The sequence below is a fragment of the Pelophylax lessonae genome (assembly GCF_965119305.1).
Source record: "Pelophylax lessonae genome assembly, chromosome: 2".
Classification (NCBI taxonomy): Eukaryota; Metazoa; Chordata; class Amphibia; order Anura; family Ranidae; genus Pelophylax; species Pelophylax lessonae.
Genome location: NC_138769.1, coordinates 16,048,239 through 16,066,596, shown reverse-complemented (window position 1 = coordinate 16,066,596; position 18,358 = coordinate 16,048,239). Strand labels below are relative to the sequence as shown.

Genomic DNA, 18,358 nt, shown 5'->3' with positions numbered 1-18,358 from the left:
GGCGGTGGCTTCCCCTGCATCTCCTCCCTTCTCCTTGGCCAAAAGCATGGCATCTCCTTTCGGCCAATCGGGAAACGGGTCTCAGGACCCACTTCCTGATTGGCCAGGAGGAGAATCTGTGTGACAATAGTGAATAGTCATTCGCTATTGTCACACAATTGGGTGGGCTCGGGGCGCAGTGCTCTGCGCCCCGAGCCCACCCTTTTTTGAAGCCTATTAGAGCCTCTGGCACGTGCTTCAAAAAAAAAAACCCCCACTGGAATCCATGCGGGGGTCGGACGCATGGATGGGGGGGGCAGCGCCCCTGTGCCCCCAATGGACAGGCCGCCACTGATGTGCAGGACACTGTAAGTGAGGACTTCCCCTCACTGTGTACTGCCTGGTCTGGTGAGCGGATTTCATGGGGGAGAGCTATACTGGTGGTGTGGGTGGAGACCTGTTCTGGGGGAGGAGAGATCTGGTCTGATGGGGGTAGGGAAATATGTACTGGAGGAGGAGAGATCTTTACTAGCGGGTGAGGTGATCTTTACTGGGGGAGATCTGTAGTGGGCAAGTGGATCTGTATGGGGGAGAGATCTGTACTGGGGGTATTTTGGCTTTGGGCGGGAGGTCATTTTTGTTATACTCTGTCTACTGACCTGTGCTTTATGTACTCCTGACCCCTGCACTCTGCATTACAGTTCTATTAGACTCGTGCTTGTGGCACAGTAATTAAAAAATACACTGATTAATAAATAAATTATAAACGCAACACCTTTTGTTTTTGCCCCCATTTTGCATCAGCTGAACTCAAAGATCTAAGACTTTTTTTATCTATGTACACAAAAGGCCGATTTCTCTCAAATATTGTTCACAAATCTGTCTAAATCTGTGTTAGTGATCACTTCTCCTTTGCCGAGATAATCCATCCACCTCACAGGTACAGCATATCAAGATGCTGATTAGACAGCATGATTATTGCGCAGGTGTGCCTTGGGCTGGCCACAATAAAAGGCCACTCTAAAATGTGCAGTTTTATCACACAGCACAATGCCACAGATGTCACAAGTTTTGAGGGAGCGTGCAATTGGCATGCTGACTGCCGATTGCATGCTCCAAGAGCCGTTGCCCGTGAATTGAATGTTCATTTCTCTACCATAAGCCGCCTCCAAAGGCGTTTCAGAGAATTTGGCGGTACATCCAACCGGCCTCACAACCGAAGACCACTTGTAACCACACCAGCCCAGGACCTCCACATCCAGCATCTTCACCTCCAAGATGGTCTGAGACCAGCCCAGGACCTCCACATCCAGCATCTTCACCTCCAAGATGGTCTGAGACCAGCCCAGGACCTCCACATCCAGCATCTTCACCTCCAAGATGGTCTGAGACCAGCCCAGGACCTCCACATCCAGCATGTTCACCTCCAAGATGGTCTGAGACCAGCCCAGGACCTCCACATCCAGCATCTTCACCTCCAAGATGGTCTGAGACCAGCCCAGGACCTCCACATCCAGCATGTTCACCTCCAAGATGGTCTGAGACCAGCCCAGGACCTATACATCCAGCATCTACACCTCCAAGATGGTCTGAGACCAGCCCAGGACCTCCACATCCAGCATCTTCACCTCCAAGATGGTCTGAGACCAGCCCAGGACCTCCACATCCAGCATCTACACCTCCAAGATGGTCTGAGACCAGCCCAGGACCTCCACATCCAGCATCTTTACCTCCAAGATCATCTGAGACCAGCCCAGGACCTCCACATCCAGCATCTCCACCTCCAAGATGGTCTGAGACCAGCCCAGGACCTCCACATCCAGCATCTTCACCTCCAAGATGGTCTGAGACCAGCCCAGGACCTCCACATCCAGCATCTTTACCTCCAAGATCATCTGAGACCAGCCCAGGACCTCCACATCCAGCATCTCCACCTCCAAGATGGTCTGAGACCAGCCCAGGACCTCCACATCCAGCATCTACACCTCCAAGATGGTCTGAGACCAGCCCAGGACCTCCACATCCAGCATCTTTACCTCCAAGATCATCTGAGACCAGCCCAGGACCTCCACATCCAGCATCTCCACCTCCAAGATGGTCTGAGACAAGCCCAGGACCTCCACATCCAGCATCTTCACCTCCAAGATGGTCTGAGACCAGCCACCCGGACAGCTGCTGCAACAATCGGTTTGCATAACCAAAGAATTTCTGCACAAACTGTCAGAAGCCATATCAGGGAATCTCATCTGCATGCTCGTCCTCCTCAACCTGTCTTGACCTGACTGCAGTTTATTGTCGTAAACCAACTTAAGTGGGAAAATGCTCACATTCAATGTCGTCTGGCACTTTGGAGAGGTGTTCTCTTCATGGATGAATCCCGGTTTTCATTGTACAGGGCAGATGGCAGACAGCGGATATGGCGTTGTGATGGTGAGCGATTTGCTGATATCAACGTTGTGGATGGAGTGGCCCGTGGTGGCTATGGGGTTATGGTATGGGCAGGCCTACGTTGTGGACAATGAACACAGGTGCATTTTGTTGATGACATTTTGAATGCACAGAGATACCTGAGGCCCATTGTTGTGCCATTCATCCACGACCATAACCTCATGTTGCAGCATGATAATTCGCGGCCCCATGGTGCAAGGATCTGTACACAATATCCAGCAACTTCGCACAGCCATTGAAGAGGAGTGGACCAACATTCCACAGGAACCAATCACCAACCTGATCAACTCTATGCCAAGGAGATGTGTTGCTCTGCGTGAGGCAAATGGAGGTCACACCAGATACTGACTGGTTTTCGGACCCTCCCAATACAGTAAAACTGCACATTTTAGAGTGGCCTTTATTGTGGCCAGCCTAAGGCACACCTGTGCAATAATCATGCTGTCCAATCAGCATCTTGATATGCCACACCTGTGAGGGGGATGGATTATCTCGGCAAAGGAGAAGTGATCACTAACACAGATTTACACAGATTTGTGGACAATATTTGAGAGAAATCGGCCTTTTGTGTACATAGAAAAAGTCTTAGATCTTTGAGTTCAGCTCATGAAAAATGGGGGTGTTGCGTTTTATAATTGTGTTCAGTGTATGTTTTGAGTACAAGGACTGTGCCATATGTTGCCGCGTACATGCTGAGTAGGCTCCTCCCATTGTTAGTGCAAATTTTGCCACACCCACAATGTGCCGAAGCTGCTTGTCTGTCTCTCATGGGAAGTCATTTCTTTAGAAACATTGTTATTATTATTATAGATTTACAAAGTGTTTTGTTAGTTTTCTGATTTTAGTACTTACATTACTTTCTTTTATCGCTCACAGGGCTTTGGGGATTAGTGAACAATGCGGGTTTTACCATCGCTCTGGCTCCTAATGAGTGGCAAACAAAAGAAGACTTCTACAAGGTCGTGAATGTAAATCTTCTCGGGACTGTCGATGTCACAGTGCGCTTGGTGCCCCTTGTCAGGAAAGCCCAGGGTCGCATTGTCATTGTAACCAGTGCCGCTGGGAGATTGGCTTTTGCAGGTGGAGGATATTGTCCTTCAAAGTTTGGGCTAGAGGCTTTCTCAGACAGTTTAAGGTGAGTTATCTTGATGATCGGCACCCTGACTGCCAATGGGTATTGGGATGAAATTGTTGCACCCATTGTCAGACCCTACGCTGGTGCAGTGGGTCCTGGGCTCCTCTTGGTGCACGACAATGCCCAGCCTCATGTGGCGAGAGTATGGCGCCAGTTCCTGGAGGATGAAGGAATTGATACCATTGAGTGGCCCCCCACGCTCACCTGACCTACAATGGGTACGGAAAGTATTCAGACCCCCTTAAATTTTTCACTCTTTGTTATATTGCAGCCATTTGCTAAAATCATTTAAGTTCATTCTTCTTCCTCATGAATGTACACATAGCACCCCATACTGACAGAAAAACACAGAATTGTTGACATTGTTGCAGGTTTATTAAAAAAGAAAAACTGAAATATCACATGGTCCTAAGTATTCAGACCCTTTGCTCAGTATTTAGTAGAAGCCCCCTTTTGATCTAATACAGCCAGGAGTCTTTTTGGGAAAGATGCAACAAGTCTTTCACACCTGGATTTGGGGATCCTCTGCCATTCCTCCTTGCAGATCCTCTCCAGTTCTGTCAGGTTGGATGGTAAACGTTGGTGGACAGCCATTTTTAGGTCTCTCCAGAGATGCTCAATTGGGTTTAAGTCAGGGCTCTGGCTGGGCCATTCAAGAACAGTCACGGAGTTGTTGTGAAGCCACTCCTTCGTTATTTTAGCTGTGTGCTTAGGGTCATTGTCTTGTTGGAAGGTAAACCTTCGGCCCAGTCTGAGGTCCAGAGCACTCTGGAGAAGGTTTTTGTCCAGGATATCCCTGTACTTGGCCGCATTCATCTTTCCCTCGATTGCAACCAGTCGTCCTGTCCCTGCAGCTGAAAAACACCCCCACAGCATGATGCTGCCACCACCATGCTTCACTGTTGGGACTGTATTGGACAGGTGATGAGCAGTGCCTGGTTTTTTCCACACATACCGCTTAGAATTAAGGCCAAAAAGTTCTATTTTGGTTTCATCAGACCAGAGAATCTTATTTCTCACCATCTTGGAGTCCCTCAGGTGTTTTTTAGCAAACTCCATGCGGGCTTTCATGTGTCTTACACTGAGGAGAGGCTTCCGTCGGACCACTCTGCCATAAAGCCCCGACTGGTGGAGGGCTGCAGTGATGGTTGACTTTCTACAACTTTCTCCCATCTCCTGACTGCATCTCTGGAGCTCAGCCACAGTTATCTTTGGGTTCTTCTTTACCTCTCTCACCAAGGCTCTTCTCCCCCGATAGCTCAGTTTGGCCAGACGGCCAGCTCTAGGAAGGGTTCTGGTCGTCCCAAACGTCTTCCATTTGAGGATTATGGAGGCCACTGTGCTCTTAGGAACCTTAAGGGCAGCAGAAATCTTTTTGTAACCTTGGCCAGATCTGTGCCTTGCCACAATTCTGTCTCTGAGCTCTTCAGGCAGTTCCTTTGACCTCATGATTCTCATTTGCTCTGACATGCATTGTGATCTGGAAGGTCTTATTCAAATTGAAAGCGTGTTTGTAGCAAAAATTGTAAACAAAGAGTACCACATCCCTAATTTGTATGTTAAACACTGGGAAAGATATCCCAGTAGAGAAATCCACAGCCGGAACCTGAGGTGTACAGGTAGGTGCTGGGGTTGAAAGAAAACGAAAGAAAGAAGCAGAGGAAAAAAGGGGGAGACAGGGATAAGCAGAATGGAAGGGGAGGACCAGGAGGGACAGGGAAGGGTGAGATAACAGGGAAGGGGGGAAAAAGAGGAAGGTGGAGGGAAAAAGGAAAAAAGACAGGGAAAGAAAAAGAAAAACAAAGAAAAAAGGAAGAAAGAAACAAAAGCGAGGTGACCCAGGGGTCAAGAAGTAGATAGGAGGGCTAGTGGGATTTTAAAGGTACCAGGTATTCAAAATGATAAAGACATAGTTAAAAACATGGAATATTTATTGACATAGCATATTTAAAAACAAAAACCAACAATACAACATTGATACATATAATTCTGACATATACAAAATTGGATGTGTAAGACACAAGGCAAGAAATGAATGATGGTAGTCAATGGGTCCAATGCTGAACATCAAACCATTCCCGACATGTTTCGCGGGCAACAGTGCACCGCTTCTTCAGGGGAATAAAAATACATAAGTGTGCAATGCCTTTTAGTATCCTGTATAATACAGCAACAACAAGAGAAGTTTGTTATTGGTTCAAATACATATATAAGTATATATAACATCAAATATAGAATACGTGCAAATGTGAGATATCGAGGTACATCCGAGACCACCACCACATAGGAACCCACCACCAAACCGACCCGATGGAAGTGCACCCCGAGAAAAACGCCTCCCCAGCGGATGTGGAGGGGCATATACGGCAGGACAGAGGTATATGTACAAAAGACTAGAAATCCATCATCACCCGAGAAGGGGAGAGACAGAAGAAAAAAAGTCTGTATAAGAAAATACTGTATATACCTTATTTCGTGTCTACAATGGACACATTCACATAGCCAAAAAAAAATTATAAAAAGTCAGAAGCAGGAGGGCTCATGCAGAGCGGTCATATTGGAAACCCCCACGTGGGGTATTATTCTGTTGGGATAGAGGTAAAGAATGTATGCTTACACTTAAAAATAAATGAAATAAATTTTAGGGAAAATATGATTTTTGCAAAGAAGGGGGGGGGGGGCTTTACCTGCGTAGTAGTGGATGTGCTTTTTCTGAAAAGGGTAGTACCATAAAGTATAATACGGCCCAGATGTAGGCTCTCAATTTTATACCACTAAATCAGAGGAGGAAATGCCATCCATTCAACGCTTCTATAGAGCATAACAAAAAAAGGGGGGGGGTAAAAGTTACTAGGTCTATCCATTCCAAAATACTCTTTACAGATTGATATAGATAAAAATCCTTACCCACGTGGGACCGCCGTGCAAGTGAACGCCAACTCCTGACTGGACATTGCACGTGAACCCGCCTAATATGGCCCTCAACCCGACGCCAGACTGCGCATGACGTCATGCGCAGTGTGGGCGGGTCAGGTCCTCAACTGAGCGCGCATCCAATAGGGGCGCGCGCGCAGTGTCATTCTGTGAATGGGCCACAAAGCGGCAGCCCCGAACGACCACAACAGCGCCGGGCAGACAGGAAGTATCCGGCCAGCGATGTGCGTGAGGACCACACATCCACTGGGAAGTCCGGGAGCACACCACCAGGTGGACGGAGGGGAAACTGCAGCGGAGGACAGAAACTCGGATGTAGATCGATGCACAAGGAACATAACATGTAATCACAGAAAATTCAAAAATACATGCAAATAGACAAAAAGGACAAAAAACACCTGATGAATATCTATCTTGTGTATGAGGTTATAATCCTGTATCCAGACATTAATTGTACTAGAAACCTGAAGAGGATACTAAGTCCCACATAGTTTCTGCATAAATAAGCAAATTCCCAAAAGGAGGGAAAAGGACATACAAAGAGGCAAATAGCAGTCATATTTCTAGATGCTCCAGCCATATAAAGTATTAAATCTGAGAGAGACAAAAAGTAAACTTCAAGTAAATACGGGCTAATTTAGAAAGGGAGCAGTCCTTCCAATGATGGAGTGACTGAGAACTTACCAATCTCCAGAGCTGCAGCCACGACATCGCGGGGAGTGGACGGTCAAAAGAGGAACTGTGTGGTACATGACAAGGGCCGGGATGCTAGACAGCTCACCTGGATCAGACTCAGTAGTATTGCAAATCAATTAAAAGGATTGAAGAAAAGGGAAAGGAAAGAATTACTAGCCTAGAAAGGGTTTATAGGTCAAAACCTCATTGATTCCGGGAGGTATCGTGGCCTCTAAGGATTCTATCCAGTAGGACTCCCTTTGTAAGATGCGTTTGTCCCAGTTTCCCCCGCGGGGGTCCTGGGGAATGACCTCCAAAACGAAAAACGAAACCACTGAATTATGTCGAAATCCTATATGACGTGTTACACTGGTTTGTATGGTACCCCCTTCAGAGTGGTAAAGGTGATCATCTATACGTTTGCTCAATTTTCTAATGGTTTTGCCGACATAAAATGCCCCACAGCAACAGGTCATAAGGTAGATCACCCCATGAGTGTTGCAGTCGGCATGATGTTTAGAGAGGAACCATTTCCCACTGGGTAAGCGGATGCCTGTTCCGACTCTAACCCAAGGACATTTGTCACACGCCCCACATCGGTATGTGCCTTTTTTAAGGCCTGTATTAGTGGTTACATTTGTGTAATGACTTTTGGTCAAACAATCACGGAGGGACGTGGATCGCCTAAATACCAGACTAGGTCTCGTATTTAGGTATTTATTCAAGGTAAAGTCTTGGGTGAGAATCGGCCAGTGACGTTTTAAAATATTTCGTAAGATATCATCGTGTGCAGAGTATGTGGTGATAAACCTGACACTTTTATCATCTTTTTTTGTGGTAGTCTTATATAGCAAGTCGGCTCTTGAATGGGTATTGGCCCTGTTGTAGGCTTTTCTGAGCAACGTCTTGGAATATCCTCTGGCAAGGAGTCGCTCACGTAATTGGCCAGCCTGGACACGGTATTTGGCTTCCGCAGAACAATTCCTGCGGAGCCTGAGGTACTGGGCATAAGGAATACTAGCGATCAAGGGGGCGGGATGGGCACTTGCTGCGCTAAGTATGGTATTACCCGCGCTGGGTTTACGGTAAAGATCTGTATCAATGAGTCCCTCCGGGGAGAGGCCGATGTTCAGATCTAGGAATGAGATCAAGTGTTTGTCAAATGTATATGTAAATTTGAGATTTAAATTGTTGTTATTGATAGCTTCCAAAAATGATGAAAGTTCATCTACTGTACCTGTCCATATAATCAACAGGTCATCAATGAACCTGTACCAAATCAAAATATGAGACATCCACTGTTCCATTCCCTCGTCTGAAAAGATCAGCCTCTCCCAGGCGCCCAGATAGAGATTGGCGTATGAGGGAGCGCAGCAAGTGCCCATAGCCACCCCCTGGATCTGCAAGTATGTTTGTTCCAAAAAGATAAAATAATTTCTAGTGAGAATAAATCTCAGCAATTTGAGGACAAAGTCCATCAAAGGCCAAGATCTATAGTCCTGTTCCTTGAGGAATGATTCGGCCATCCAGATGCCCTGGTCGTGCGGGATACTGGAGTATAATGCTTCAATATCAATTGCTACAAGCAGGGCATCCGGAGGGACCTGAACCTCCTCAAGGTGTCTGAGAAGATCGGTAGTGTCCCTGATATATGAAGGGAGTGCCAGAACGTGAGGCAATAAAAACGAATACACAAATTTGCTGGCATGTTCCGTGAGTGACTCGTTGCCGGAGACGATTGGTCTACCAGGGGGATGTATAGGGCTCTTATGCACCTTAGGCAAGGTGTAAAAGGTAGGAGTTTTGGGATGTTTATTTGACAAAAAGTTATATGTATCCCTGTCTATGAGGCCCTAAGTGAAGGCCTCAATACACAGGGATCCATATTCACAAATGAAGTCCTGAATGCAATCAGATTCAATGGGAAAATACCATTCCCGATTGCATAGAACTTCTAAACACATTGTCTCATACTGGAGGGGGGACATAACAACTATGTTGCCCCCTTTGTCTGATGGTTTTATTAAAATCTCTTTATTGTTTTGGAGTGATTCTAAGGCTAGAGTCTGGTCTCGGGTTAGGTTTTTAGGAATGGGGGGCAAAGTTGTAGTTTTTAAATCTCTAGATACACGTTGGACAAAAGTCCAAATGTTAGCATTAGTGGATAGATCTGGTAATTTTTCGGATTTTGGTTTGAAGATCTTATTGGATGGAATTTTAGAGGTAGGGGGAGGAGTTTCATCAGATGAGTCCGTAGAGTCAATGATGGATACAACCTCGGGATTACCTTCTTCATATAACAAAACTAGATCTTTTATGGCCCGGCTCTCAGCCATGGTAAAGTGCTTGGTCTGTTCGGCCAATTGTTTTTCTAGATTTTTTTGTTTTCTGTCATCATCAAACATAAATTTAAAGGTGAGATTCCTTGCAAAAAGGTGCAGATCTTTAATAGTTTCGGAAGTATCAATTGCCCTGGAAGGGCAAAAGCCTAGCCCAAGACCAAGCACTTGTTCCTGGGCAGGAGTCAGGTCAAAAGAGGTTAAATTGATAATGTTAAGTTTGTTAGAAGAGTTAGTGTATGTATTTAGGTTGTTTTGGATTTTATGTACGTGTCCAGGTTGCCTTGTCTGGCATTCCTGGGCATTTGAGGGGTAGGTAGCTCTAAAAAACCGTCATCGGAAGTGGCAGAAGTGGAGTCACTAGTATTCAAAGGAAGTGAGGTGTTTTTGGCCAATACTTTCTGTAGTGTGGGAGCTATGTTGGCTAAATTAGTAGGTGTGTTCAATTTAGCAAGCGTGTCAGGTTTTTTCTTGTTTTGACTCGGGGGTAAGGTGGGTGACGGACCAGCACTACCTCGTCCTCGTTTCTGGGCCTTGGTGCGTTTGTTTGGGGCTGGTGGGCATTGTCGTGATGCTCGTGATTTGTGTGAAAGGGAACTGGCCAAGCTGGAATCTGATTCTAAGTTATCATCAGTGGTTTCTGCGTGATTAGCTGTACGTGATCGGGGTGTGCGTGTTGGGCGGGTTTTGGAACTCCATTTGTATGCATATCCTTCATTGAAAGCTTGTTTATCTTTTTGAAATTTAACTTGCTTTTTATGGATAATTTCTTTATTCATAACCTTTAATTTGGCCTTTACTTCTGTCCATGCTGGGGCAAAGTTGGGGGCATCAAAGACCTGTTTGTATTTGATGTTCATTTGATCTATTTCAGTGTCTAGCGCTGTCATATCCACCTTATATTGGGTCACTAATGATTTCATTAGATCTTGGCTGCAGGTGTTTAGGATACTCTCCCATTCCTTCTTGAAGGTCTCCGAGGGATCTCTCAGAGTAGGGAGAGTGTGTATCCTTAGGCCCTGTGGGCTAATGTTCTCATCAATATATTTAAGAAAATATTCTATGTGCCAATAAAGGTGTGATTTGCGTTTTAATAGATTAAACATTTTACCAAGGTAAGTCCTGAGGTCTTCCTCTATTTTAGTATGGGATCCACAAGTGGATTGTATATCTGTCATGAAACCGGTCCATGCTGTGCCTAGCAAATCCATGCCCGTGTCCACACGTCCAGACCAGTCCACAATCAGCGAAGCCGCAACAATACGAAGCTGGAGAAGAAAGGCACAACTATTCCGTAAGGAGTGTGTGCCAAGAAGGAAAAGAAAAGGGAAAATTACTGTCTCTCCGAGATAATAATAAAGAAGGCTGAGCACATAATCTAAACAATAAACATAAGTAGATCATACAATGAAACAATATAGTTTTACAAACACTTGGCGTATAGCCAAAAAACGGAGGTGCCCTCAGGTGTGTTATCCACCTATAATTCATTCAAATTGAAAGCGTGTTTGTAGCAAAAATTGTAAACAAAGAGTACCACATCCCTAATTCGTATGTTAAACACTGGGAAAGATATCCCAGTAGAGAAATCCACAGCCGGAACCTGAGGTGTACAGGTAGGTGCTGGGGTTGAAAGAAAAAGAAAGAAAGAAGCAGAGGAAAAAAGGGGGAGACAGGGATAAGCAGAATGGAAGGGGAGGACCAGGAGGGACAGGGAAGGGTGAGATAAAAGGGAAGGAAAACAGGGAAGGGGGGAAAAAGAGGAAGGTGGAGGGAATAAGGAAAAAAGACGGGGAAAGAAAAAGAAAAACAAAGAAAAAAGGAAGAAAGAAACAAAAGCGAGGTGACCCAGGGGTCAAGAAGTAGATAGGAGGGCTAGTGGGACTTTAAAGGTACCAGGTATTCAAAATGATAAAGACATAGTTAAAAACATGGAATATTTATTGACATAGCATATTTAAAAACAAAAACCAACAATACAACATTGATACATATAATTCTGACATATACAAAATTGGATGTGTAAGACACAAGGCAAGAAATGAATGATGGTAGTCAATGGGTCCAATGCTGAACATCAAACCATTCCCGACATGTTTCGCGGGCAACAGTGCACCGCTTCTTCAGGGGAATAAAAATACATAAGTGTGCAATGCCATTTAGTATCCTGTATAATACAGCAACAACAAGAGAAGTTTGTTATTGGTTCAAATACATATATAAGTATATATAACATCAAATGGAAGGTCTTATATAGACAGGTGTGTGGCTTTCCTAATCAAGTTCAATCAGTATAATCAAACACAGCTGGACTCAAATGAAGGTGTAGAACCATCTCAAGGATGATCATAAGAAATGGAAAGCACCTGAGTTAAATATATGAGTGTCACAGCAAAGGGTCTGAATACTTAGGACCATGTGATATTTCAGTTTTTCTTTTTTAATAAATCTGCAACAATGTCAACAATTCTGTGTTTTTCTGTCAGTATGGGGTGCTATGTGTACATTCATGAGGAAGAAGAATGAACTTAAATGATTTTAGCAAATGGCTACAATATAACAAAGAGTGAAAAATTTAAGGGGGTCTGAATACTTTCCGTACCCACTGTAAATCCAATAGAACACCTCTGGGACTTTATGTTTCGATCCATCCACCGCCGCCAGGTTGCACCTCAGTCTGGGGGAGGAAATAACCCAGGACACCATTCATAATCTCATTAGGAGCATGCCCCGACGTTGTCAGGCATGTATACAAGCACGTGGGGGTCATACAAGCTACTAAGTACCATTATGAGTTGCTGCAAAATGGACTAGCCTGCTGCATCATTTTTTCACTTTGATTTTTGGGGTGTTTTTGAATTCAGCCCTCTGTAGGGTGATCATTTTCATTTCCATTAAACGATGTTGCATCCTTTCGTTGCTAGCACATTACCCAGTCCTTATCAGTATAGATATCCTGCATGATATTTTTCCCTACTGAGATCTGATGTGTTTTCAAAGTGTTCCTTTATTTCTTTTGAGTAGTGAACCTACAGAATAAAATGGTGGTTGTTGCAATTTTTTTATGTCATAGTTACATAGTTAGTGAGGTTGAAAAAAGACACCAGTCCATCCAGTTCAACCTGTGATGTGTGTGTGTGTTTGCTGTTAACTGTACATTGTATACCCATGTATGTTGTACATTGTATACCCCTGTATGTTGTACATTGTATACCCCTGTATGTTGTGGTCTTTAAGGTGCCCATCTAATAGTTTATTTAAACTATCGATGCTCCCTGCTGATACGACTGCTTGTGGAAGAGAATTCCACATCCTTACTGCTCTGACAGTGAAGAACCCCTTACGCACTTTAAGGTTAAACTGCCTTTCCTCTAGTTTTAGTGAGTGGCCACGTGTCTTATTGTATTCCCTTACTCTGAATAGGTTTTTCCATATGCTAGGGTTGCCAGTACAGTATTTGTACATTGATATCATATCCCCCCTCAATCGTCTCTTCTCCAGAGAGAATAGGTTCAGTGCTTGTAGTCTTTCCTCATAGCTGATGTCCTCCATTCCCCTAATTATTTTTGTTGCCCTTCTCTGGACTTTCTCCAGTTTCAGCACATCCTTTCTGAGGACCGGTGCCCAGAACTGGACAGCATACTCCAGATGTGGCCGGACCAGAATCTTGTAGAGAGGGAGAATAATCTCTTTATTTCTGGAGTGAATCCCCTTTTTTTATGCATGCCAGTATTCTGTTGGCTTTGCTTGCAGCGGCTTGGCATTGCATGCCACTGCCAAGCCTGTTGTCTACCAGTACCCCCAGGTCCTTTTCCATCCTAGACTCACCCAGAGGTTCCCCCCTAGTAAGTAGCTTGCTTTCCAATTTCTGGCCCCCAAGTACATTACTTTACATTTTTCAACATTAAACCTCATCTGCCATGTAGTTCCCACCCCGCTATTTTGTTCAGGTCTGCTTGCAAGGTTTCCACATCCTGTATAGAAGATATTGGCATGCCTAGTTTAGTATCATCCGCAAATACTGAGATTTTACTCGATATCCCCTCCTCTAGATCATTTATGAATAAATTAAACAGGATTGGTCCCAGGACAGATGCTTGGGGGACCCCACTTTCCACACCCGCCCAATCAAAGTACTCCCCATTTATCACCACCCTCTGGACTCTCCCCTGGAGCCAGTTCTCTATCCAGGTACTTACCTTATGGTCCATACCTACCTTCCTTAGTTTGTACAGTAAGCGTTTGTGGGGAACGGTGTCAAAGGCCTTTGCAAAGTCCAGATACACCACATCCACAGGCTTCCCTTTATCTAGGTGGCAGCTCACTTCATCGTAGAAGGTTAATAGATTGGTTTGGCACACAGTATTTGTGAAACAGTTTTTTTAATCGCAATTTGTTTTGGGAAAAAAACACACTTAATAAAATCATAATACACTGAATAAAAAAAAAAAAAAAAACACACAGACACCAATGATATGGCACTATTTCTCTCCTAAATACCAACAATGGAGCACATTCCTCCCACTGATTCCAACAATGGGGTGCTTTTCCTCCTACTAAAGCCGATGAGGAGGCATATTTTACTCCCATTGACGTCAGGGCATTATCTAATCCCACTGGCATATGGGGTACCATTCCTCCCACAGACAACCATGAAAGGGCACCATTGCTCCCACAGACACCCATGAAAGGGCACTATTCCTCCCACAGATACCAAAGATGGGGCATTATTCCTCACACAGACCCTAATGATGGGGCACTTATCTGCCCACAGACACTAATGATGGGGCACTATTCTGCCCACAGACACTAATGATGGGGCACTATTCTGCCCACAGACACTAATGATGGGGCACTATTCTGCCCACAGACACTAATGATGGGGCACTATTCCTCCCACAGACACCAATGATGGGGCACCATTCCTACCTTGAATATCAACAACTGGGCACCATTCCTTCCACTGATAGCAACAATAGGTCACTGCTTCTTTCACTAAAACCAATGATGGGGTACTGTTTGCTCTCACCGACACTTTTTTTTAATCCCACTGGCCACAGTCTGGCCCTGCAAAACCTCAAGGAAAGGAAAATGGCCCTTTGTTTTTTGGTTGAACTAGATGGACTTGTGTCTTTATAATTGCCCCTTATACTTTCCTGAGCCCCATCGCGATTCAGCACTGTGCATAAGAGCAGCGGCTCTCGTGGCTCTGTCCTTCCTCCTAGGAAAAATTGGTAGCAGTGCAACCATTGGCTCCTTCTGCTGTCAATCAAACTATGTGACGAGAGAGTGGGGGGCAGGGCCGTTCCCCGCTGTCTGTTTCTATAGATGCAGGCAGCAGGGCTCAGGAGCAAGCCCCCACAAGTGCCCCCATAGGAAGCAGCTATGGCGGCAAAGTGGTTGTACTATCCTGACTGGCCGTCATATGACGTCCAGGGGGCGCACAGAGCGGCGATCGGTGATGCGGTGTGTCACTCTGACACACCGCATCTCCAATCTCGGTAAAAAGAGCCTACTGACGTAGGCTCTTTACCATGTGACCAGCTGTGTCCAATCACAGCTGGTCACATAGTAAACAGGAAGTGCCGTTGATCGGCTTTCCTTAGTTCGTGCCTGAGAGGCACGAGTAGAGGAGAGCCAATCTGCGGCTCTTCTGACAAGGGGGGGTCTGTGCTGGTAATCAGAGCATTGATTACCAGTGCGGACCCTTGGGGGAGTGCCACTAGAGCCACCAGAGATTGCCCACCCATGGCCACCAGGGATTGCCCACCCATGGTCACCAGGGATTGCCCACCCATGACCATCAGGGATGCCCACCCATGGCCACCAGGGATGGCAATCAGGGAGGGCTCAGGGACCCTTTCAGTGCCCTCTCCATCAGAGCTGCACATGATTTCCATCTATCAGTGCCACCTACCAGTGCCCATCATTGCAATCTATCAGTGCCACCCACCAGTGCCCATTATTGCCCACCAGTGCCGCCTATCAGTGCCACCTATCAGTGTCCATCAGTGCCCACCAATGCTGCATATCAGTGCTACCTATCAGTGCCACATAGCAGTGCCTATCAGTGCCGCATATTAGTGCCACCCCATCAGTGCCTCCTCATCAGTGCCTGTCAGTGCGGCCTCATCAGTGCTCATCAGTGCAGGAAAAAACGTATCTATTTACAAAATTTTATAACAAACAAAAAAAAAATGTTCTTTTTCAAAATTTTTTGTCTTTTTATTTGTGTAGCAAAAAAGAAAAAACCTTGCAGTGATCAAATACCACCAAAAGAAAGCTCTATTTGTGGGAAAAAATTACATAAATTTAGATTAGGTACAGTGTTGCATGACTGCACAATTGTCATTCAAAATGCAACAGCGCTAAAAGCTGAAAATTGGCCTGGGCAGGAAGGGGGTGAAAGTGCCCGGTATTTAGGCGGTTAAGTAATGACAAATATAATGTAAAAAAAATGTAAGAAATGTATGAATTGCTCCGATCCATTGACGACGTACAGGTGTGGGAACTGGTAAACTGGGTAATAAAATCCAAAATCATTTTGTGGTATTTATAGGAAACCTTTCACAGCATTTGTACTGTTTCTGTTCCCCAGGAGGGAGATGCGTGATTTCGGTGTAAAGGTTTCTATCATTGAGCCGGGAGCTTTCAAGACCGCGTCGGCCATTGCTGTGGATGTTCATATAAATAATTTAACCCGACTGTGGGAAAAACTTCCAGCGCATGTTAAGGAGAGCTACGGAGAGGACTACCTCAATGCATGTAAGTTATAATAGGAAGACATACAGTATTATCACAGCTTTTTGTTATTGCAGAGAGCACACCACACCTGAGTTTTTATAGCCATTGGTGTAAATCTACCCAACAGGCATTGTTTGTGTGTTACAAAAAAAAATCTGGTGTCTCTAAACCTCATTACTCTTTCCTTAAAGAGGAGCTCCAGTCTTCCCCCAAAAAATGAAAATCAGCAGCTACAAATTCTGTAGCTGCTGACTTTTAATATAAGGACACTTACCTGTCCAGGGATCCAGAGCCATCCTCACCTGAGCCGATTCTTTCAATCGGCCTTGGGTGCAGGCGCTGACATTGTAAATAAGGGAAACCGGCAGTGAAGCCTTGACAGACGTTTTCCTACTGTGCATGCGTGAGTTGCGCTGCCCTTTGTGAATGGTCTCATAGTCTTCTGGGACCTGTAATGTGTCCCAGAAAGCTGCGAGGGAAGGGGGGGGGGACTTCTGACACAGATCGCCGCGGCCTAGGCCATCTATATGTAGAGCAACAATTCTATTTTTCAGATCCCCAGAGAGTTCTTTGCCATGAGGTGCCATGTTGAACTTCCAGTGACCAGTATGAGAGAGTGAGAGCGATAACACCAAATTTACCACACCTGCTCCCCATCCACACCTGAGACCTTGTAACACTAACGAGTCACATGACACCGGGGAGGGAAAATGGCTAATTGGGCCCAATGTGGACATTTTTACATAGGGGTGTACTCACTTTTGTTGCCAGCGGTTTAGAAATCAATGGCTGTGTGTTGAGTTATTTTGAGGGGACAGCAAATTTACACTGTTATACAAGCTGTACACTCACTACTTTACATTGTAGCAAAGTGTCATTTCTTCAGTGTTGTCACATGAAAAGATAGAATAAAATATTTACAAAAATGTGAGGGGTGTACTCACTTTTGGGAGATAAGATATATTATAGATAGACAGATAGGTAGATAGATAGTTACATAGTCTAGACTCTAGTTGAAAAAAGACACAAAGTCCATCTAGTTCAACCAATAAAAAGCGGAAGATAGATAGATAGATAGATAGATAGATAGATAGATAGATAGATAGATAGATAGATAGATAGATAGATAGATAGATAGATAGATAGATAGATAGATAGATAGATAGATAGATAGATAGATAGATAGATAGATAGATAGATAGATAGATAGATAGATAGATAGATAGATAGATAGATAGATAGATAGATAGATAGATAGATAGATAGATAGATAGATAGATAGATAGATAGATAGATAGATAGATAGATAGATAGATAGATAGATAGATAGATAGATAGATAGATAGATAGATAGATAGATAGATAGATAGATAGATAGATAGATAGATAGATAGATAGATAGATAGATAGATAGATAGATAGATAGATAGATAGATAGATAGATAGATAGATAGATAGATAGATAGATAGATAGATAGATAGATAGATAGATAGATAGATAGATAGATAGGTAATACCATACCACTGATCATTGTTTGACTTTTGATATACCCAACAGCTATCGAGAATATGAAAACATTAACAGCATCAACCAGTCCAAAAGCGTATAAAGTCTCAGACTCTATGGAGCATGCCCTGACCGCTGTCCACCCCTGGACCCGCTACGCACCTGGCTGGGACTGCAAGCTGCACTACCTCCCTCTATCCTACCTCCCTACTGCCATCACCGACTACTGGCTGTGTTCGTCTGCGCCCAAACCCGCTAGAAGGATATCAGCTGGTGAAAAAAAATAAAGATGGATGATTGGTGCCATGATGAATCAGTCACTCTCAATGGCCAAGTGGGTCACTAAGACCAAATGTTCATTGTGTTATCCAGTTTAATCATCTATTATATTTACACTGATAAAATGTATTCATTACACCATATTTACTGCTAGAGATTGGTTGGGGTGTCTAGGAATGGGTGGGGTGTCTCTACGAATTGTTTAATAAAGTTGTGTAAAATATTCATTTGGAAGTATGTGGCTTTACCTGTACGTCTGCAGTAAGGGGTAGATACGGGGTTACCTTTTATTTGTAGTCGATCCTGCCTGTTTGTTGG

The 18,358-nt window shown here is 44.5% G+C and overlaps 1 protein-coding gene across 1 annotated transcript in view; it reads left to right on the top strand.

Annotated features, from left to right (window-relative positions):
- The window catches only part of LOC309547916 (uncharacterized protein), an 84,801-nt gene extending 66,675 nt beyond the window's left edge, over positions 1–18,126 (top strand). The window contains exons 8-10 of the mRNA XM_082247916.1: positions 3,304–3,562; positions 16,109–16,275; positions 17,813–18,126. Coding sequence (XP_082104042.1) covers positions 3,304–3,562; positions 16,109–16,275; positions 17,813–18,048 — 662 coding nt within the window. The 3' untranslated portion in view covers positions 18,049–18,126. The remainder of the gene's footprint in view (positions 1–3,303; positions 3,563–16,108; positions 16,276–17,812) is intronic.
- The last annotated feature ends 232 nt before the right edge of the window (positions 18,127–18,358 follow it).